This window comes from Lampetra fluviatilis, chromosome 49 (genome assembly GCF_964198595.1).
Source record: "Lampetra fluviatilis chromosome 49, kcLamFluv1.1, whole genome shotgun sequence".
Lineage (NCBI taxonomy): Eukaryota > Metazoa > Chordata > Hyperoartia > Petromyzontiformes > Petromyzontidae > Lampetra > Lampetra fluviatilis.
The window spans coordinates 8,272,723-8,295,844 of NC_136323.1; the positions used below are offsets into that span (position 1 = coordinate 8,272,723).

General features: G+C 47.8%; 1 protein-coding gene across 7 annotated transcripts in view; it reads right to left on the reverse strand.

Annotated features, from left to right (window-relative positions):
* VAV2 (vav guanine nucleotide exchange factor 2) overlaps window positions 1-23,122 on the reverse strand; it is a 221,975-nt gene that overhangs the window by 40,911 nt on the left and 157,942 nt on the right. For all 7 annotated transcript variants that reach the window (XM_078878060.1, XM_078878059.1, XM_078878063.1 and 4 more), the window contains 2 exons: window positions 11,969-12,068; window positions 2,503-2,598 (listed from right to left, as the gene is read on the reverse strand). In XM_078878060.1, coding sequence (XP_078734186.1) covers window positions 2,503-2,598; window positions 11,969-12,068 — 196 coding nt within the window. The remainder of the gene's footprint in view (window positions 1-2,502; window positions 2,599-11,968; window positions 12,069-23,122) is intronic.

The window sequence follows — 23,122 nt, forward strand, 5'->3', positions numbered from 1 at the left end:
TGCTCAACACGCAGCCTGACTGGAAAAAACACACTTGGAGTGTCTCTACAGAGCTGGCAGGAAGTAAAAAAATTAACCCGTAAAAACAAAGTTTTTCACTATAAATCCTTTATATGCGTGGCATCGGTTTTATTTTATTATTCATTTCTGTTTTTCTTGAGAAAGAGTTTCATTTTTATCACATTGGTATTTTAAATTAAATATGAAATTTCTTTTTCCTAAAAAGTGGAAAATTTTGGAGATTTTTTTTTCACGAAAATAAATTGTCACGCACAACGAGTCTGTGTGCAAAATGTCAGCTCGATTGGATCACGGGAAGTGGGTTAAAAAACGACCGAAAAATTTGCACGGTCGTAAGCGCGCAAGCAAGCAAGTGAACTTAATATAAAGGATTTAAAAATACACTTAAATGGAAGGCTACATTAACCTCGTGCGATGCGTGCCATGACATTCGTGGTGTGAGTGTGCGGCTGCTTTTTAATGCCCACAATCCTCATCCGGATACGACACCATTTCCCGTCTGGCACTTCACCTTCTTCTTGTCCACATCGCAGCCAAGATAAACACGGCCATCAGACATTTTGCTGCTCGCTTTCCCTTTTCATTTCCTGCCTTTTATTGTGGATTCTTTCTCTCTCTCTCTCTCATTATGTTGCAGTACACAAATAAGATGTACGGTGTTTTGACAAAGCATATGATCATGGTGTCTGGGCCACACTCGACTTTGCTTTCTGTTATCAATCATCGAGATGCAGTGGATTCTGCAAAAGACTTTCATATCCTGGGCTATATTAGGCTTAAGAATGCAATGCCGTATTACACATCTCATACATTTTAAGAAGTTCCCATTAGCTTCACTTTTTAACGTGTTTTTAAAAAGGTTCCTAGACTGCTTTGTGAGCCTGCGAGTAGTTTTGCTACATTACGAACAGCAGACAAAGACAAAGAGACCCCGTAGAGCCGTAACAGACTGTTGGGGCAGGTGCTGTTAGCGAGCACCTGTGAAGGCTGGAATGATACGCGAGGGGTGGGTGGCCAGCACCACGCCCGACCGCCTTTGTCTCCCTCGTGGCCATGTTTACACACCGCACCAGGCACTCATTTGAAGCTGACTCGACCTAGGAAAGGCCCAGGACCGGTTCAGATAATCGTTACTGGTGTTGGCCAGGAGCGGGAATCGAACCCGGGTCGCCAGGTTCGTAGCGCCGCGCGCTAAACGCTACGCCACCGCAGCAAACGGCAATGCAACACAATCCATTGTTGTATTGTACTATGCTACTTGCCCTCGGCAACCCTAAAAAAGTAACCCCCCATGACCTGGCACGGTATTGGGGGAAGCCCAAACCCAGCAAAGCAGGCGGACTGATACGGGGCCATAAGGGCACACGTGAGCAGATGGATGTGACTCGTCGTTGAGACCATTGTCCATCATATCTCCATGGACAATGGTCAAACAATCTCTCAAATCATGCACAGGATTTTAATTTGCAGGTGTGCCCTGTTAAGCTGGTTTCACGAGGATCGATCCGTCGCATTATTTTGCATTTTGCTCCGAGAACAAAACATTTTGTTCGTTTTTACGATGCCCCTGAGCAAAACCACGCGGTCAACTTTATATCCCAGCTTGCCAATAACACGTACAGCCCACGAGCAATGAGAGTTGCTAGTTGTCACCCAGACACCCGGTACGTGTGATAGTTTTAAATGCAATTTCCTAATCCTTCAATTGAGGAACACCACTGAGAGAGGTGGATGTCCCTCGGCCCTATGAAGAGATCTGCTGTGGCACTGCGATTGCAGAGTGCTTGGATTGGGAGCCCCATGTGTACAATGGGGGGTAATCCTTACAGACGGTGTTCAATATTGACGTGACGGTTGCCAACCAAAAAAAATCAGGACACACCGTGGGAATAAAAAACGTGTCACGATTTCGGTGGAGTGCCGAGAGCTTCGTGTGAATGCATCGTCTTGGGAGAGTGTATAATTTCACAGCTGTAAAAAGCTAAAGTTTTAGTGATATGGATTTAATTTTTTTTTTAAGTCACCGTATTTGTTTCAGTATTCTCTCTGGATAATCCCTAGAGACGGAACATCTATTATTGAACTATTACACTTTTGATTTTAACAGGTAAGAACCCACTGGGCTATAAATCTCTTTTTCAGAAGCGACCTGGCCACAAATGATAGCTCAACGAAGAGCTTATGATCATGTGGACATTTATAGCAGCCAAATACTGTAAGTGCGTGTTTCAAAAAATGGAGGGAAAAATCCAAGCGACCAACAGAAGAACAAGCAAACTCCAAATAAACAGTCGTCAGTATTGGGATCGAACCCATGACCTCATGTACCGTGAGTGTCCAGGATACACGCAGATGATTCCCCAGGACCTCCGCCTCAAGAGAGCGTGATCCTGGAGCAACCCGGGCAGGTGGAAACCCTAATTGAAGCAAGAACCCGCGCACGCACGCGACCTCGGTGGGGTCTCGTGGGCAACGCCTGACCTTGAGCAAGAGGTGATACTTCAGCACCCTCTGCATCGGCACGACGAGAAGGTCACGCAGGGAGAACTTGCCTCCGTTCTCCTTCGACGTGCACTCCTGCCGGGGCAGAAACAAACAAACAAAAACGGCCGCGTCGATTACCCTGGTGCGATGTCAACAGCGGGGAGAAGAAGAACCGCACAGCACGGCGATGGATCACGTTCGACTCTCAACGGGCGCCGATCAAGCGGCTCCATTACGTCTCTCTCCTTTCGTCAGGTCGGCACGCGAGCCTCGCCCACGCTTATGGACGGCACTGCGTTTTTATTTCTTCTATTTGTTTTACTCTCGCCGTCATCTCCACACGCCGGCAAAGATGCGTTCACCTCGGCAGAAGCGCATTTCGCTTCGTGCCTTCATGCTATATCTCCGATTAGCAAGGTTGGCTCCGCACGGTACGAAAGAAGATGAACACACATGCGCATAATTGCCATCGGCAATCGCAGCAACAGCTGCCAGGATCTATATCCTGCTGGATGAGGTCCTGGGCACTCCATGTCGAACATGGAGGTTGTTTGACCATACTTCACCAGGCCGGTTAGTGTGGGTGTGTGTTGGTGAAGTGTGTACTTATTTTGCACCGTACATAGCCAACCGTGCTCATCGGAGGTGGGAAGTTGGGAGTGGGGAGGGCAGGAAATGTTCAGACGTCACTTTTTAGTGATGTTGGCCTTGGCCAGGAATCGAACTCCGCTAACCAGGTTCAACGTGTGGTGCAATAGCCACTGCTCCATCCCCTTATATGCACACACACCTTTATTTTTACAGAGTTGTTCATCAGAAGCCTTACACCTATAACCCAAAGGGGCAGCAATAGAGACATTTATTTTGTGGATGACGGTGAGTGAGAGGTGCAACATCTCTTGGACCGAGTCAGGTGATAAGAGGTCGGAGAGGAGTTTCTAACATTGAGCTGCACAGGAAAGGGGCCGTCCATAAATGACGTCACGCACCTAGGGGGGGGGGAGGGGGGTCAGACATTTGTGACGGGAGGGGGGGGTTGAGAAATGTGACGTCACATCAAAAGGCGCAACTTTAAATAAATATAAACAACACGTTCTACTTAATTAAATAATTGTTATAACAACACTAATTTTGATTAATTTTAATTATTAACTATTTGATTATTTAAATTTACTAAGGTCACCTTTGATTTATTCCATGAAGGAGCATTTGGCTTCTCCATGGGAGAATGGAGAAGCATACATTTTGTAAATTTTTTGAATGATTGTTATTAAACATTTTTATTCTAATGATTCTACCAGGGATTTTCATTCTGTGCAATGAATATGTGATTGTTATAATTGTACTCTCCATTTTGCTTCGTACAAAGTTTCAAGTATGTTTTTATAGCTATAATTACTTTTAATATTTTATAATTATAAGATAATTTCAATATAATATTCTGAACATCTGCAGTTTTAGTTATACGTTGAATATTTTCAAGTGAATTTTATGCTAAATTTCAGCTTTCCAACGCCTCCTTTTTAACACGTGTTTTAACACAACATCAGAGTGCAGCGCCACATTAAATACGCACTACAATGACAATAGTTTAAAGTCATTTGAAGCACGTTTTATTTTCAAAATTGAAATATGATTTTTGGGGGGCAGAGCTTTGTGACGTCATATTTGAGGGGGGGTCTGACGTTTTGTGACGCCGTGTGACGAGGGGGGGAGGGGGGTCAAACATCGGTCAAAATCGCGTGATGTCATTTATGGACGGCCCCTAAGGAAACTAAGAGAATTATTGCATCCTGCAAGGAGACATCCACACGTAGTACAGATCATAAGCCGAGCCCAGAATCAAGGCAAATAGCTCCTGAGCGTGATGCCACAACAGTTTAAATATCAGAGAGACGAGTAGGTGACAGACGGACGAAGATACTTTCGACGATAGCAGTTTTTGCCAAAGTGGCATGGGACAGCGAGCAGATTTGCACGGCGTTTTCACTTTTAGAGTTCTGCATTTGGCATCAAACACAAACCATGAGTAGTGCATCTATTAGCGCATAATTGGACCCGTCCCAGCATCTGACTCATTGGCTCTTAGCTCGAGCCTTTGACCACAAGACCGCAGGGAAGAGCAATTCCCCCCTCAGGTATCTGCTTCCGTCTGATCTCGCTGTGAACTAGTTAAGCGAAGACACATTTTTCGCCGCGGTTTTCGTTGTGTTCTGCAAAACCATTTTTTTTTATCCCTGGTCAACATCTCAGAAATGATCGCACGCAGCACCGGGGAGTCCTTTATTTTTTTTACCATTTTCACAAAGGCAGGAACGGCGTTCATTTTTCATCCGTTCGCCCAGAGGGTACTGAACCCAAGAACCTTGGAGGGGGCCGGCTCTGGGTGATGACACGGCACATTAGGCCCAGGAGCCAGCATGGCCATCGCTGGCCGATCCATCACAGGGCGGCACGCGACAGAGTGCCACCAACGAGCGGCCGCTCCGAAGCGAGGGGAAGGGCGCCGCTCCCCGGCTGGGGAGGAGACGAGCACTGGGCAGAGGACACTGCAGCGCTGCAGCCGCTGCCGCCACTGCCGCCACCGCCCTCACGCAAGCAGCTGCTGCCTCTACCAACTCGTTAGCATCTCTACCATGTTCTTGGTTCTTTCGGGAAAGTCACGTAGATAGAAAAATATATATAAATAATAAAAATGTATTCAAATAGAAAATATTATTTATTATTTGGTTTCTATCTACGTGACTTTATCAAAAGAACCAAGAATATGAATTCCTGCAGTCACGAAAGTTTTCAGTAAAAATTCATCTCACTATGGTGGCCAGATGTTAATTGTGGAAACATTTCTAGTCACGCCACTGTGATAGTGTGAGGGCCTCCATGAGAGAGAGAGCCCTACTTGGAGGCCCCCCCCCCCCCCCTCTAGAGGTGATTTTGTCCACTCTGCCACACTGGCCACACGTACTGTTGGAGTTCGCGGTGTCTCTCTGCAACGTGGCCGCGTGGATTTTTCTCCGGGGTTCTCCGGCTTTTCCCCTCCGCATTTAGAATCAACGTCACGCGTTTAGAGTATTTGGCTGCTGAACATTCACACGTGGTAAGCCACTTCGTTGAGCTATCATTTGTGGCCAGGTCGCTTCTGAAAGAGAGATATTTAGCTCAGTGGGCCTTAAGTGGTAAAAAAAAAAATTGTAAAAAAAATCCTTTCGGTCTGCATAACAAGTCATCCGTAATAATTTGCCACGTGCGTTTATCGACGGAAGTATTTAATTGGCGATTGATACTAACAGCAGTCCCCGTGCCAGGCCGGCAGAGGGCAGCAGAATGTCTGCGGGCCGTGATGAGACAATGGGAGCTCGTAAACGTCTCCAAGACATAGTGATACTACTTCATCATCACATTTTATTCATAACACTGGTCAATACACTTTTTCTGACATGAGGTATTCCAACGGTGTCATGGTAATTTCGGGTAAAATCAATGAAAATGGGGTATGCCGATAGCATAAAAATGAGATGTGATAGAGCAAATCTGAGACAAGATTTGGAATCAGCACCCTGAAATTAATCTAAAACAGCTGCAAAAGTCCAGGCCAGAAAAAAATGTTTTTTTTGTTGACGAGTGTAATGGTTCATCCTTAGATGAGTAAGGGTGGGTGCCCCTTCTCCTCCCGCCCCCCCCATTGCAGACAGATGGGCGGAGCTAATACAGAAAGGCTTTCAACCTTAGTTGGAAAGTGTTAATAATAATAATGCCCCTTAACTAGGGAATCCTCACTGAGTACTGATAATGCTTTAGGAGGGCTCCAGCTTTGGGAGGTTTGGCCAATTCCATTAACGAGCGTCGGGCACGAGTGAAAAAACTAGAGAACACGGAGAAACCCCGCTACGCGTGCACGCAAGTATGTATGTTGAACTTTTTTCGCACAGTACGTAGCCAACCGTGCTCATCGGAGATCCAGAGGAAGGACAACAAACTAAATATTAAAAGCAGTTCCAAAGAAATTACTTTTTAATTTTGAATTAAAAGTGCAAAGCTCCAGCGGCTTCCTAATATCGGAGGGAAGAGCGTTCCAGACGGCCGCAGAAGCGCATCTCAAAGCCCGATGCTTGGGCGGGTAAACATTCAAAGCTACACACAGATACACTCAGGAATCCATTGATATACTGCCACGTCCTGACCTCTGTCGCAGCTCAAGCTGACACATTGCCAGGCAGTCTCAAATTTCAAGATCTGACAAGATGTGGCGCATTCGAGGCTCAATGAGTCATAGCAACGAGTGTATGTTTAAGAATCGCAGAGGGGGGTCTTCGCTGTCTGTCTGTACAGCCAGCCCGTGCAGTGTGCGCAGGTGAAGACTTTGACGTGTGTGCAGTCTTTTGGACGAGTCAATAATTACCTGACAGTCACGTATACAAAACGGAATATGACGGCCGCTGTTTAAGTCTTTCCAAAGTCAAAGCGATGTTCCGCCCAAATAAGTACGGCAGGGGGGGGGTCAGGAGGAGGGGTTCTCATTTCTTGTTTGTAGTCCTCAAGCTGCTGGTGGGCACTGACGTCTCCTTGGCATCTACGCGTCAATCCGTGTGGACAGCCAGAGCGGGACTTCCCACGTGAGCGCGACATTTTTTTTATCAGCCCCCGGATGAGATGATTGTGTTGAGTAATCCCATCCCCCCCCTCCCCCCCAGCCAATACTTAAACTCACAACCTCCGCATCGTGAGTCACTTGGCTCCAAGCACTGTGCCAACCAGGCCAGCTGACTTTCCTCTCTATTTTACCGTGACGAGCAGCAGGCAGTGAAGACAATTTCCGTCGCAGGACGGTACGTCTACTTTCCCATGTCACGTCTGAAGTCCACTCCACACCCGTGGCTTCCTGTGCTGGCGAAGATCGCTGCAGCCAACATCCGACGTGTTGCCGCGACGATCCGGGAGCACAACAAGATCGTGGGAAACTTCGCCCTGCCGCTCCACCAAGACATAAAGGAACCTCCACGCCCTCGGCTTAAATCCAGGAAGCCTTTCTGGGTAGGCGCCTCCGCTCCTGGCAGCTGAAAATAAAGACACCGGCACTCGACGGTCTGAAGGGTGGCGCGGCTACGAACGTGGGAAACAAGAACATCATTGAGGACCCGACCGTGGAAGTGCCGGGATTCTCTCTCTCACGACGGCTGTGGACCACGCTGAGCCGGGCTCGGACGCAGCGCGGGAGATGTTCGGCGTACACGTTGTTCCATAAATGGAAAATCAAAGAATCGCCAATATGCGACTGTGGTAAAGCCCAAACCATCAAACACACCACCGACGAGTGAGCCGCCCACGCACACCCTGGCGGTACCGGTGCAATCCGTACAGTGTCTACTGCCGCCTTGGATTGGTTGGAGGACAGTTGCTTACATGCCATACGAAAGAAGAAGAATGTCATATCTATGTGTCCTGCCTCGACCAACCAGCACGATCTCCCACGACTTGCACAGCATAGAGAGGCCCGCATCCAGCAGTGGACTGACGACACTGTGATGCCTGGGCGGACTGTCGTGCATCTCACACGTGCGTTTCGTGTGCCAGCTTCCACAGAGACACCTCGAGTCAAAAGGTCGATGCACCTTTGTACTGCACTGATGCTGCTTGAACATTCCTAGTGCTCTGAAGAAGGCCCTTTGTGTCCTAAACATCGGCCTTCCGTGTATGAGAGTGCTTCAAGGCGAACACGCACTTTTAGTTTCGGAAAAAATGTGAAGTGCAGCGAGTGAAATGGACCACATTCTTCTGGGTATTCCCACTGTCACCCACATGCATTTGTCCCATCTGAGTGCCGCATTCGTGAGGGACACGTACGCAACCATCTCGTTGACATCTGCTTTGACGTCCCAGTCACTTTGTCTACTGACTCAAGTTCATTTTTAAACCTTTTTCATGCACTCACACTTTTTGCGTGAGAGGCACACATGACCATACTATGCAGCCACCCGCATGTCAATTTAAGACGTTTTGACATTCTCAGCGAGTCAAATCGCATGCGATGGGGTAAAGTGTGGGTAGGGGAAAACTAAACTAAAACTATTTTTATTTCACCGGGTAAGGCCCAGTGAACTATATAAGCTCTTTTTCAGAAGTGACCTGCCCACAAATGATAGCCCAACGAAGTGGCTTATAGTGTGCAAATGTATAGCAGCCAAATACTCTAAACGCACGTTGATTCTAAGTGTGAAAGAAAAAACCGGAGGACCCAGAGAACATCCACGAGCAGAGAGACGTACAATCTCCAAATATACAGGAGGTGTTAGGGTCGGGCTCGAACCCTTAACCTCCTGAATACCAGGCGAAGTAGTTAACACATCGCCACCACGGCGCCCCCACAACTCGCCACTAGAAGAGAAGGGGCTCTGTGACAGCTCCCTCGAGTGGGGGCCATTCCCTCCGCAGTGGCATCGACAAGCAATCGCAGGGGCTGCACTTTCACTCTCATCTTGACGTTTCCCTTCACGAGAAAATTCACGACGTGACCCTATCCACCACTTCACGACACACTGTACCAGAGCCACCTTGGAAGCATCCACACGCTGCCTTTGCACGGCTGTGATGTCACTCTACACAGGAATTGCCAGAAGAGTTCCTAACCAGCGGTCAATCCTGACAACAAAGCGGAGGGCCAAATTAAGAATCCGCCGGAGAGAGAGTACGTCGACCACGGAGACGGAGTGCTGAAATCAACTCACGTGCAGGTCTGACCATCATGTCGCGAGACCGCAATAAATGGCGACAACTTGGGGAGTCCTTCAACCAGTGGTGGATTAATCATGGCTCCCTGATGAAAATTATGTTTATTTACCCAAAAACATAGGTGGAAAAACGATAACCTTGTGAAGGCAGGGTGTGTGTGAATTTGGGGAGTGGAGGTATAGTAGTTAGCGCGCTGCGCTATGAACCCGGCGACCCGAATTACATTCCTGCTCACGGCCAACAGCAGTGACGATTATCTTCACCGATCTTGGGCCTCCCCTAAGTCGACTCAGCCTCAAATGAGTACCTGGTGCGGTGTCTAAACATCGCCACTGGGGAGACAAAGTTCGGTCGGGCGCGGTGCTGGCCACCCACCCCCTCGTGTGCCGTGCCGTGCCGGCCTTCACAGGTGCTCGCTAACAGCACTTGCCCCAACAGTCTGTGAAGGCTACACGGGAGGATCTTTGTCTTTGAATGCATCGCGCTTTGCGGCAGCCCAGACATTATGCACCTCCACACACAGCAGCGGCGAGCTCGGGAGGAGGGAGAGGTTAATGCTGCCAGGTAATTGCAATGAATAAAACACGACGGGCCATAAAGGGGAGCACCGCTCGGTCAATAGCGCGGGCTGGGCGCGAGCACGCCGGGGAAAAGGACATCGCAAAAAAAACCAAAATGTGCACGCGCGGCTATTCCGAACGAGCATCCCGAGTCAACGTACGTACGTACATACATACAACGTACGTACGTTGTATGTATGTACGTTGTATGTATGTACGTACGTACGTTGTATGTACGTACGTTGTATGTACGTTGTATGTACGTATGTTGAACTTCGATCGCACCGTACGCAGCCGACCGTGCTAATCGGAGGTGCAAGGGGCACTGCTGCCACGGGGCAATGGCTCGCACGCCGGACTTGCAATCCAGAGGTCGCGGCAGATGAACACAAAAACAGCGGTGCAAGTCCCTTCAATGCCTCCCCACCGCTTCTGAGTCACCCGGCTGTGGTGCAAATTGGTGACGTCGCAGGTAGTCGATGGGCTCGTTCGTGCGTGGTGGTGTAAAGTGTTGGGTGGTCCCACCTGAAGAAGTAGGCCAAATAACCTCCCGTGTAAAATCCACCCGCAGTGGTGTGAGCGAGTAATTGCAAGGGCTGCCCCTTTACATTTGCACCTATCTTGAGTCAAACACATTTGTGTGCTCTTACCTGCAAAAGGCCATTCCAGTGAAATTGCTGATACACAGATACCTATCGGGGTGGAGTAGTGGCGCTATGGTTAGCACACTGCGCTATGAACCAAGCGACCAAAGTTAATTTCTTGGTAATGGCTAACACCAGTGATGACGAAGCTTAACGGACTCACGATGAGATGATATTGACGAGTCTGAATGAATACTAAGATAATACAGGAACATTATTACAGACTTCGTGGCATTCAGAGAGTCCAAAAACGATCATTGGACATATGTAAAAATATCTACCGAGCTTGAACGAATCTGGTAAAAAAAACTTTATTGGAAGCTTTCGTGACCGCAGGAATTACTCTTTGGTTCTTTCGGTAAAGTCACGTAGAAAGAAAATTAATTAAATAATATAATACGACGTTTCGATTGCAACACAAGCAGTCGTCATCAGGTAGAACTAAATTTGAGAGAGAGACACAACACAGACACGGAGACACACAGACAGACACACAAGCAGAGAGAGACAACACAGAGACACACAGAGAGAGACACACAACATAGACACACAGAGACCCAATGCCTCTGTGTCGTGGCCTTATATAGAGAGGGGGGGGGGGGGGTAGAGAGAGGTGGGTCTGCTGGAGCAGAGAATTAGCATGTCTATGAGAGAGTTATGTGGAAATCCACCCCGAAACGACCGAGGGAGAGAAAGAGCGAATGGACCTATGAGAGCCTGGTACATTTTAGAGAGAGAAATAGGCAGTTTGAGGAAACAAAATGTAGCAATTTTTTGGGAAATGTAATGCAATGCAACACAGAGAGTCGGCTAACACACAGTTAACGCATAGCCTGGTTGATTACCTTCTCCAAAGATTGCTAAAATTATAAGTTAAGTGTGAAATTTGACAAACAGAGACACACAGAGAGATGTGTGGGAATCCACAGCGAGTCTGGTAATATTGTGCGCCCCCTTCACGAGTTCACGCTCACACGCGATGTCTACAGACGAAGACGTGGCTAAAACTCCACAGGTTACCGGTGACTAAGCACAGACTACGAGCAAAGAGAAAAATGTTGACACCGGCTCTGGTGCTGTCAATATACAACTTGCGTTAAAACTGGGGTCATGGTACAGGGTGCTAATTGGTACAGCGCCACTCCAAAGACAAAAACAAAGATTCCCCGTATAGCCTTTACAAAATGTTCGGGCAAGTGCTGTTAGAAAGTAGCAGCTATGAAGGCCGGAACGGCACACAAGGGGGGGTGGGTGGCAAACACAACACGCGGCCGCCTTTGTCTCCCCAGTGGCGATGTTTACACATCGCACCAGCTACTCATTTGAGGCTGAGTCGACCTAGGGGAGGCATAGGACCGGTTCAGATAATCGTCACCGGTGTTGGCCGTGAGCGGGAAATGGAACTCGGGTCGCCGGGTTCGTAGCGCAGCGTAGCGCTCACCACGACACCACCGCTCCCCGTACAGCGCCTCTCCCCACGCACATGCATGCGCGTTCACGTGTCCACGCGTGCAAAAAACCGGGGGAACGTACGTCGAGCTTGTTCTTGAAATCTTCCCGCGTCTGCAGCAGCCGGTTGATGCACGTGTGGGCTCCCTCCAGCTGACTGCAGTACCTGCCGTAAATGAGCAGCCTGCACGCACAACGACCAGCACGGCGAGGTAGGGTCAGAGACAGCGAGCGCGCCGACACGGCAACCGCGTGCGTAGATAACAACACACAAAGGTGTGCTCCGGGTAAACGACAGAAACATATGGCCCCCACATTGCATGTACAACGCTCTCCATGCCTCGTCTGCTCCACAGCTCCAAAGAGAGTTGAAAATGTGACCAATCCCCCACCAGTCAGCGGCGAAACAAAGAGACGACCCTAGACCAGTTTCGCTCTCATTATGACTCGTCAGTTACGGCCGAAGTCGTCAATGTTCAGCGTCGCCTTGCGCCTCCTGAAGCCAAGGTAACGAGAGGGCCTGTAGCCAGCGATTTCCAGTTGTCATGGATTTTCCCAACACTTACAGAAGGTTGGAATTGAATCAAATTGTCACACTGCTCCACTTTTGAATTCCCTCGTCACTTTCGTAAAAGCTTGATAAACCTTGCTCGATACAATAAGCACATAAACTCTTCGATTTAAAGCTTTCGTGACTGCAGGGATTCTTATTCTTGGTTCTTTCGAAAGAACCAAGAATATACATCAACTCTTGTTTATTACACCTTGAACAGCGCCGTACGCTGCATGCGGCTTTGGCATTTTGGGCCTTCGGGTGCGGTGCTCATTAATCGTGACTTGAAAAATAAAACGGGGTGTGTGTTCGTATACAGCATGTGACACATGCGCAGACAGGCGTAGTTGAACGATTAACCCGCATTGCAAATTGACGCATTTTCACGCTTTGACCGAGTCGCCGTTCCTCCGTCGTGGTGCGTGCAGCGCCACAGGTGGCTGCACGGGGCTCGTGCGATGAACCCATTACCGACGCACGTATCCAGATTGTCATTATTCATTTTGATTGGTGAACTAATGAAATTGTCATACAACTTCTTGACACACACACACAAAATGAATAAATGACTTAGAAATCATGTCGTCAATCAAAAACCCCGCAGCTTAAATTATTACGAAGAGTTAAATTTCGATTTAAAGCTTTCGTGACTGCAGGGATTCATATTCTTGGTTCTTTCGGTAAAGTCACGTAGAAGGGAAACAATAAAATAATAAAATATAAAACAATACAATTCTCACGACGTTTAGATTGCAACACAAGCAATCATCAGGTGTGAAAACCACAGCAAGAAATGTATTTTATTGTTTCCCTTCTACGTGACTTTAGCGAAAGAACCAAGAACATATCACGAAGAGTGTTGATTTTTTTTTCCGGTTCGAACAAACAATTGGATGCCATCATCTTTCTTTTTTTTTAGGGGGGGGGGGGGGGGAGTTCTTAAGCCAGTGCTCGGAATTCCCAATAACCAAGTCGAGGCCCAGGATGTCTATAGGCCCACCACTGTTGACTTCTTACAAACCGGGGAGACATGGTGGGCTGAGGAGTCAACGCCCCAAACAGGATTTGAACTCTCGCACATCCAGCCGAGAGTCGCGGGGGTGCCATCCCCGGGGCCGATTTAATACGAATGCCCAAACGTGCGCTCGACATGATAATTCCGCGCTCATGTCCCCCCACAGTTAATATTTCTGGCTTCGTTATCAGACCGAATCGAGAGACCATATGCGGCACATTACAGAGGTGATGAAAAATCCTCGCCGACCATTACTTTTAACTCCCCCACCCCACCCGCCATCATGAAAAGCAATCTTGCTCTGGCGCTATGAAATGGGAGTGCCAGTAGGTTTTGCATTCGGGCTCCTCTCAAAAGTAGCCGAGATGTTTGTGGGGGGGGCAGGGAGGGGGCGGAAATCCATTGAAGCAAAACAGTTCCTTAACGGGACATCGATGCCCGTGCAAGCAGCCCTCATTAATGGGGCCTTGTTCGTCTCATGGAGGCCACGACGATTATTATCTAATGCTCTGTTTTATACTGATGGCTATTGACAGGCAACTGGGCCACCACCTCTGGCTGGGAAGGCCATTTTCTCTGGATGTCACGTAAATTGCCTTTTTTTATTTCTTCGCCGGGATACAGGGGATGATGGGAGGAATGCCTGCAGCCCGGCGAAAGGATCAACATTGACAATGTCCGGCCCGGTGTAAATCCACTGCTGGATGAAGGCCTCCCCATGCCGTGTCGGTTATGGGGCTCGTTGAAACCGTACTTCACAGCAGGCCAGTCGGCGAGGGTTGGTGATGTGGGGGGGGGGGGACCCAAGGGAAGGTTCGGATATCCCTCGCCACTGATGGTAGCCATGACCAGGAATCAAAATTAGACTTCGGTCGCTCAAGTCTATGCTCACAAACCCGCACTGACGAGCAATGGTGAAGTATGGTCAAATAGTCCCTCCCCCCCTGCGACCCGCACGGCGTGGGGAGGCCCTCGTTCAGCATGTGCGTGCGGTAACCACTGCGCCACTGCTGCCCTGATAATGAATACATGATTTCAGGGTGAGTGTCATGTAAATACATGTGCACGAACAACGCAATCCGTTACACGTTTCTTTTTTTCCCTTTCCCCATTCCCTTTGTGCTCGTTTCGCCTCGACGAGGCTTGCAGCGGATGCACTAATTTATATTCGTTTCGTTTCTCTCCCGTGCTCCGGAGGTAGCCGTGGACTGGCACGATGTGAAGCGCCAGGTGCCCAGGGGTAGCGAGCCAGCTGCGCCAGAAGCCCACGCCTCTACTGCCGCCGCGCCGAGCCAAGGTCAGGAGGTAAAGAGAGGTTATCCACAGCGTTTCATAAGCAGCGCTGCTTAGGGGCCATCCATTGAGTACGTACGCAAAAATCTGTCAAAACTTGACCCCTTCCCCCCCTCCCTGTACACACGCGAACTTTTTACACCCCCCCCCCCCCCACCTGCGTACGTACGCTTGACGCACCACCCCCCCCCCCCCAATCGTATAGAACGGCCGATATGTAATCCACGCAGAAACGATCAAGGATTAATAATATGAACGTGTTTACGCAAACAGATAGTCCACGGCCGGACTATCTAACTCATTTGAAGGCCAATGCAGACAAATAATTATCGAGGCTTCACCCCCCTCCCCCATTTCCTATGCGTACGTTGTCAGTAGACCCCCCATACGCAAGCGTACGCATTTGGGTTAACCCCCCTCCCCCCTCCATGCATACGTACTAAATGGATGGCCCTTACTGCAGACGTACCGTGCAAAGACACATACCCCGCGTGCAGCGTCGAACAGATGGGCCAAGTGCCGTTAGCGCGAGCACGTGCGAAAGCGAGCACGCCGCCACACAAGGGGGCGGTGGTGATCCGCACCAAGCCCAGCCGCCTTTGTCTCCCCAGTGCCGCAAGTGCTCATTGAAGGCCGAGTTGACCAGCGGAGGCCCGGGAGCGGATCAGATATTCATCGCCGATGTTGGCCGCGAGCCAGAAATCGAACCTCTGTTCGTCTGGTTCCAATCGAAGTGAACTAACCGCTGCCCTACCGTTCCCCCCACTTAACATCCATACACATGCACACATGAACACAAGCGACAGTCAGAATACACACACGTGTATATATATACAGCCCTTTGTCGATCCAACACTGGGTGAGGGCCTCCCCACACCACAGAGAAGCAGCTGCCGATAATGCGTTACTCCCAAAAGGGATTTGAACTCTCACATTGAGTGTACTGCCAGAGAGAGCACATCTTAGCTGGATTGTATATTTTAAAATTAAATAAAGACTTAGAAATAGAGATATAAGCCTTAGCTTCAAAATACTAATGAGAGATTTATGTATTCTATGGATTTTTATGTAAAAGCAAACGCCTTATATTTCACTATCCCCAGTCTAAGTGTCATATCTAACAAGAGACTTTGCTTCATGACTGTTACTCGGTTTATTGGCTATCGTTGATGGGCAATCTTAACTTAAGTTCAAGTTTCAGAGTAATTCATCTGTTAAATAGTTACATTATAGCAAGTAAAGTTCACCGTAACACCCTTGAAACTTTCCTCTGGTCCTTATTTTCACTAAACCTTTGACAGGCCCTCAAATCAAACATGCATGCGACATTGAAGAGTTTCGCTTTTAGCGAGCGAAACATATGGCTGTATCCGGCGCTAATGGCACGCAGTTCACTCTGGTCTAAAAAGTAAAAGCATTGACTCCTAAAGCTAACTTTGCCATCGAAATTAACCCTGCGTGCAGACGGCGGGTTTTACACTAAGCCGCAATGCACAATCTCTGGGTCATGACAATTCCGTTTGGCGGATCGGTTTAATCGCGTGACAGCTCTGTTTTGAAGGCATCCTGGTTTCCACCATAGGAACGTGGAATTTTCCCATCACGCGACTCGGGTGAATATTAATGCCACCCCCACGGCTCGTCGCAGCAGGGGGACGGGCTTTGTTTTCACAACCACATCGCAAAATGTGTTTGGAGCAACTTGCTTATGACATCAAAACACATTCTCACGAACTGGACGTAGCAGCGACCGGCACGAGGACTTAGTGTGAAGTTGCTTTAACACATCCTGCCCTAAGCAGTACGCGCGATTATACTGAATGAATAAAGCGAAAGGTGAATGCGTGCTGAAGTGCTATTCGAGCGCGTAACCTAAATCCGGTAATTACAATCAAATTATGTTCGCAAAATACACCTTTGTTCCATTGTAAAAATTTTATGTTACATTTTATTTCAATGTGCAATTTTATCGGGGGACTGTGTGTTGTTGTCTTGGTGTGAGGTCTGGGACTGTTCTTGCTGTTGTTTTTCTGCAAGCTTAGGAATTGGTGTACTTGCAATTTGTTATTATTTTTAGTGATTTGCTTTAATTTCCTGTACTTTGCACTAATCGTTTTTTTGTAATGTTTGCTGTTGTAACTTTTTGACCCACCCCTTCCTGGGCATCTGTGAAAAAGAGCTTCATAGCTCATCGGATTTCTCCAGGATAAATTCTGATTCTGATCATCATTGGTCCAGTTACATCGCTGACGTCTTGATTCTCTTCCGTCTACTCAAATCAAACAGCCACATACGTTGCGAATTGTGAAATGTTGGCGTGAGGGCACCTAAGTCAATTTCCCCAACTCCCCACCCTATATTACCAGGTCAGCCAATCAGTGAATTCAGTCAATCCTATTACATACGGATATGGCCAATGTCCATTGTTCTTCCTCGGTGCACGGCAGTCTCTAATCACATGACTGAATTATCTTTCGTCTCGTTACAGTCGGTCACACGCTTGGGTCTCTGGTGGGCAGCAGTGGTCGCCATCGTCACGCTTGATGAAATGTGTCCACTCACAGTCATCGGTGACTCAAATAACATTTTAAAAAATATATCCACATTGATGATTATTTTCCTAACTACATCCATTAACAAAATTTAAACGGTGTTTTTTGTTCGTTTATTGTATTTTGTATATATATTTTATCTTTGAGCAGCCCAGGCAGAGCGATAAAGCGAACGTAGCAAACAGGCCGAAAAGTTCATACGAGGGAGAGAAAAACAAAAAATAGTGAAACAAAATCAAGCAAAGCAAAATAACGTACAAAAAAGCACAGAGGCAGGTTTTATCAGTAGCTGTGCACCAGCGGGCTCTGGGAAAATGTGCCCCACCACCAGCTCAATAGGTGGAGATGCTTGACAAATGAAGCACAGGCCAGTTAATTATCTGAGCCCTCCCGACAAACAGCCGCAGAGCCGCTCGCCACTCCATCACCAACCTCCGCCTCACAAATTGGATTCAAAGGGCAATTCATCTTTTGGCCCATGCCTCTGTCTCCCTCGCACAGCCCTCCGTCTCTTGCCCGCTTTCACTAGATAACGCTTTTTTTTTATCGCCCCCCCCCCGTGCAAAAAAAATATAAAAGCCGCAGCGGGTCAGACGCGGTGTTTCATTAAAACCCTCATCCGAAATGTCCACGGCGCCGAAGTTAAAATCCTGAAGTCGATTTTTGCGCATTGATATATAGCAATGGGCGGGCACTCATGACAATTAATTGTTTAAATTAGGCAAGAGGTGCCGCGCAAGAGGCTTTGTACACATTTAATGAAAGGGATATTTCTCCATGCAGATTAAGTTCCTTCATTGTACAAAGATGAGCGCTTTGGCTACCAGAAATGTGCAAAAGAAACCTACCCACATTGAATATTCTGCTCATCACTATTCTACGTTTAATAATAAATGTATTCTACTTTACAGCCCTTCATCCAATTTAGCATTAGATAAAGGAGTCCTCAAGCTGTGTCGGTCTTGGGGTGTTTTTAACCATACTTCAACACGCTAGTCACCGTGTGCTCGTGACGGGGGGGAGGATCCAAGACCAATTCAGATTTTACCGTCGTTTGTCGTGACCGGGAATCGAACTCAGGTTTCCAGGTTCATAGCGCGATGTGCTAACCCCCACTGCTCACCGCTCCTCCCCGTTCTCAATTAAAATATCATTATTATTTTTATTTCAGCAGGACAAAGCCAAGAGTATCCTCAATACAAGTGGGCCAAACGACCATTGGGACATGGCTTATTACCATAAAATTAGCATTCACCTTCCCTGGTCGACAAAATCTAAACCTCCAATTATCTCTATTAAAGCACCGCGAACAAAGGGAAGCTTTTAATTCCACGTGCTGGTCGGACAACTGACGCACGGCTTGTAAAGTGTCATTGGCACAAAAAAAATGAACCACTGCTGTTATTTATTGACTCGCTTTTACAATTCGCGTTCAAAATGTTCGGCGTTCGGAAATTTGCCGTAACCTTGGACGGCGCTGGAGGCCGTGCCGCGATCATGTGACACCGTGTCGACAATAACATTTCCGAACGGAGCACGTGTGGCACGCTTCATAAATTGCGCACGTTAAGGCCACCCAATGTGCCACACACTGGACCCGCTGATGTGCACAAAGGACTGATGGGCTGTCATAGGAGCTCGCGCGAGTGCGTACCTGCTCATGTATATGCATACGACACAAAGACAAAGATACCCCCCCCCCCCTATAGCTTTCAACGGAGTGTCGAGGCAAGTGCTGTTAGCGAGCACCTATGGAGGACAACACCACACATTGGCCGCCACTTTTATCTCCCCAGTGCTGATGTGTTACCAAACTGCCTCATTTAAGGCTGAGTCAATCTTGGGGAGGCCCAGGACCGGTTCAGGTATTTGTCACTGGTGATGGCCGTGAGCAGATATCAAACTTGGGTCATCGGGTTCATCGCGCCAAGCACTAACCGCTGCACTGCAGCTCCCCACACAACCGCATAAAATACACGTACACGCGCACACACACACACCCATAAATACATAAAGACAGATATATAGACACATAAAGATACACACAAATGCGTGCACACATACACACACGCTGAGATCGCATGTGCTCGTGTGCATCCATATGATACCGATGCATTCATACACATACATACAGACGGACAGATATAGAGACGTAAAGATAAGCACCAGTCCATGCAAATACATTCATACAGACACACATACACACGGACACACACAAAGACAAAAAATCCCTCATGTAGCCTGACATTCTGTGTGAGCAAGTGCTGTTGGCGAGCACCGATGAAAGCCAGCATGGCACACGAGGGGGTGGGTGGCCAACACCACACCTTGCCACCTTTGTCTCCCCAGTGGTAATACAGGGTGACCCAAAAAAAACGGGCCCCAACTCTAATTAGGCCCCGTTTCTTAGTGTTTTGTCCGAATGAAATGAAACTTTGGTCATAACTAGTTTATTATATTCAAAACATCAAATCAAAACACTAGGGTCTTTGGCCTTTTTTTCTCCGTTCTACAGCATGTGCTCTAGATGGCCTCCATTTAGCTCCGTGCATTTCTTGAGGCGCAGCACGAAGTTGTCCATGACGTTCTTACAGACTGAATTGGTAATGGCTCTCATCTCCTCCCTGATGGTTTCCTTGAGTTCCGTGATGGTTCTGGGTTTCCCTGCGTAGACTCTGTCCTTAAAATAGCCCCAAAGAAAAAAATCTGGGGGGCTTAGGTCCGGGCTATGGGGTGCCCACTCAAAATCAGTCTTGAGACTGATCACTCGGCCTCCGAAGTTCTCTTTCAGCCAATCTCGGGACAGGTTTGAGGTGTGAGAACTTGCTCCGTCTTGCTGGAACCAGAACTTGCTCATGAGCGACGGGTAGAGGGTCTGGAGCTCACTCTTGAAGGTTTTGAGGACCTCCACATACCGCTCCTTGGTGACTGTCACTGCTGCGCCAGATTCTTCGATGAAGATTGGTCCGATGATGCCTCTGGCCGAGATTGCAGCCCACACCGTGCACTTAGGAGAGTGCAAGGGCTTGGTGGCTACTTCATTGGGTCTGGAGGACCCCCAGAAGACATTTGTCTTGGAGTTCGCCTTTCCGTCAAGATGGAAGTGGGCTTCATCTGAGGTCCAAAGGAGGTTAAGGAAACTTGGTGTCTCCTCGATCTTCTCGAGCATCTTGACTGCCATAGCGCTCCTCTGCTTCTTGTCTGAGGCTGTAAGGGTCTGCAGCGTCTGTATTTTGTATGGGTAAGCCCTGATATCGTTCACCAGCACTCTCCTGCAAGTCTCACGGGACATACCGAGGGACTGACTTCGCTTACGCACAGAGCGTTTCGGACTCTGCTGGAGAGACTCTCTCACACTTTCGACCAGCTCGGCTGTTCGCTTCTTGGGACGTCCCGAGTGGCTTGGACGGTTCTCACTGGCAGCGTTGAGGTTCTCCACGGTCCCATACTTCTCGAAGTGGGCCACCCAGTTCTGAATTCTGCTTTTGGATGGAGCCTTTTCACATTCGAACTGACGCATGAAACTGTCCTGGGTTTTCTTAAACGAGCCTGTCTTGTAGTAAAATTTAACACAGTGTATTCTTTGTCCCAGCTCCCACTGGGGTCTTGGTGTACTCACGGTCGTTGATTCTGCCATGTCCTGTAAAATAAGGGCAATCGATGAATAAATAAAGGAGATATCACATAAAGTGTACACGGGGCCCGTTTTTTTTGGGTCACCCTGTATTTAAACGTTGCACCAGGTACTCATTTGAGGCTGAGTTGACCTATGGGAGGCCCAGGATTGATTCAGATAATCATCACTGGTGTTGGCCGTGAGTGGGAATCGATCTCGGTTCGACAAGTTCGTAGCGCAGTGCACTAACCACTCTGACCCACATACATACAAAGACAAATATCCCCCATATAGCCTTGACAGACTTTTGGGGAAAGTGCTGCGAGCGAGGACCTATGAAAGCCGGCACACAGACACACATATACAAGCACACATGAACACAGATGCATGCACATGTGCCTTAACACGGATACGCACACAATCACACACAACCCAATTTGGTGGTACCCAAAAGTAGCATATGCTGCTTCATTAACCTCTTAACCTTCACCATTTACTTCCTGGCCACAACGCATCTATTACGGCTGAATCCTATGGGATTTCTATTGAATGCCCGATATAGATTCCACGGGAATTTGATTCTCCCTGTAGGCTCCTATAGGATTCATTCAGGATTATCCCGGATGTCTGTTTCAATTTCTCCACATTATCGCACACATCGATGTGGCACTACTCAGTGTTTTCCGTGCGACATTATCACTTTGCCGTAGTGTAATGGTTAGGACACTGGACTTGCAATCCAGAGGTAGCCGGTTCGATTCCACCTCCCGGTGCGGCAGTTAAAACAACCGGAGCGAGCTCATTAAATTCCCCTCACCACCGCCCCCCTCTCTCTACCTGGCAGCATAAATGGGTGCACAACAGTTAATCCATTGGTAGGTAGTGTGTGTTTGTGGTAGGGTAAAACGTGGGGGCACCCCTCATCTCTTTCTTACGACCACTAACAGAGCTTTCTGGAGCTTTCTAGAGCTCACCTCGACGGAAAGCACTTCCGCCGGCAGTGGTGTCAGCAAGTCGTTGCAGGGCTGCACCTTTGCCTTCTCCCTTATTATCGTGCCGAGAATCAACTGGGCCATGCGTTGCGCTGGATCGCTTGCCCGGGTTTGCACACAACCGTTTTCGGCATTAAAAAAATAAAAGGTCGAAGCCAGGAGAACGAGCGCCTCATCGTGTCAAGGACAACTCAAATATTCGGAGCGTGTCTGGCAGAACACAATGCACCCAAAAGCCTCGTTCGTGTACCCCCCCACCCAAAAGGACAATGCATATATTATCATAGTGTGTTTTGTTTACATCTTGACTGCAAGTATTGTGATTAATGCAGACATGAATCCTTGTAAAAGGTTTCAGTTTTGTTGCCAGAAAAAAGGGGAAAAACCCTATTATTATATTTTGGTACTGGCAAAGGAGGTCTAACGATATATTTATTGTTCCTTTTTTATAAACAATATCCACTGTTAATTAACATGTTTCCAATATTCATGTGGCTTAAAAAAAAAGCCTGAGAGAAGTCGTGATTTTTTTAATTAATTTTTTGCAGCATGTTTTCCTAAAATGTATTTTAATTGCGCCATCATTATCGCGTAACGAGACGAAGAATTAATTTGGAAATCTTCCAGAGCAGGGCAACCTTTGTGTTGAACCACGGCTGGAGAAGAGGGCCCTTTATTATCTTCTACTGCACGTGTGGTATGTGACACTTCTTTCGCGCCGTACGTATCCAACCGTACTAAACGTACGTGTGTACACTGAAGGGCCTGCGCGTTTTCCCACACATTTTTTAAATGGGATTGTTAAATATCACTCGCAGCAACATTTTTCATTCTCAGAGCCGGAATTTATTTTTCGGCAATTAAAGTGCCGAATGTAATTAAACACGACGGAATTTTTGGTGCAGTCCACAAGTGACCAGCCTGAGACCATCGATTCATGATACTTGAGGCCAGTTTACTCAATGCTGGCTACGAGGATCGGAACCACAGGATCTCAGCGGTGTCTGACCTCAGAGTCACACAGCCACCACCTCAACATAAACATTTCGTTAAACTATTCATAATCTGGCTGGAGTAACGCCACAGAGCAATACAATCTCAAGTTCAAACGAAGATGATGCACGTACGTTGAACTTTTTTCGTAACCGTATGTAGCCAACCGTGCTAATCGTAGGTGCGGGAAAATCTACAAAATACAAATCTACCAAATAAATCTC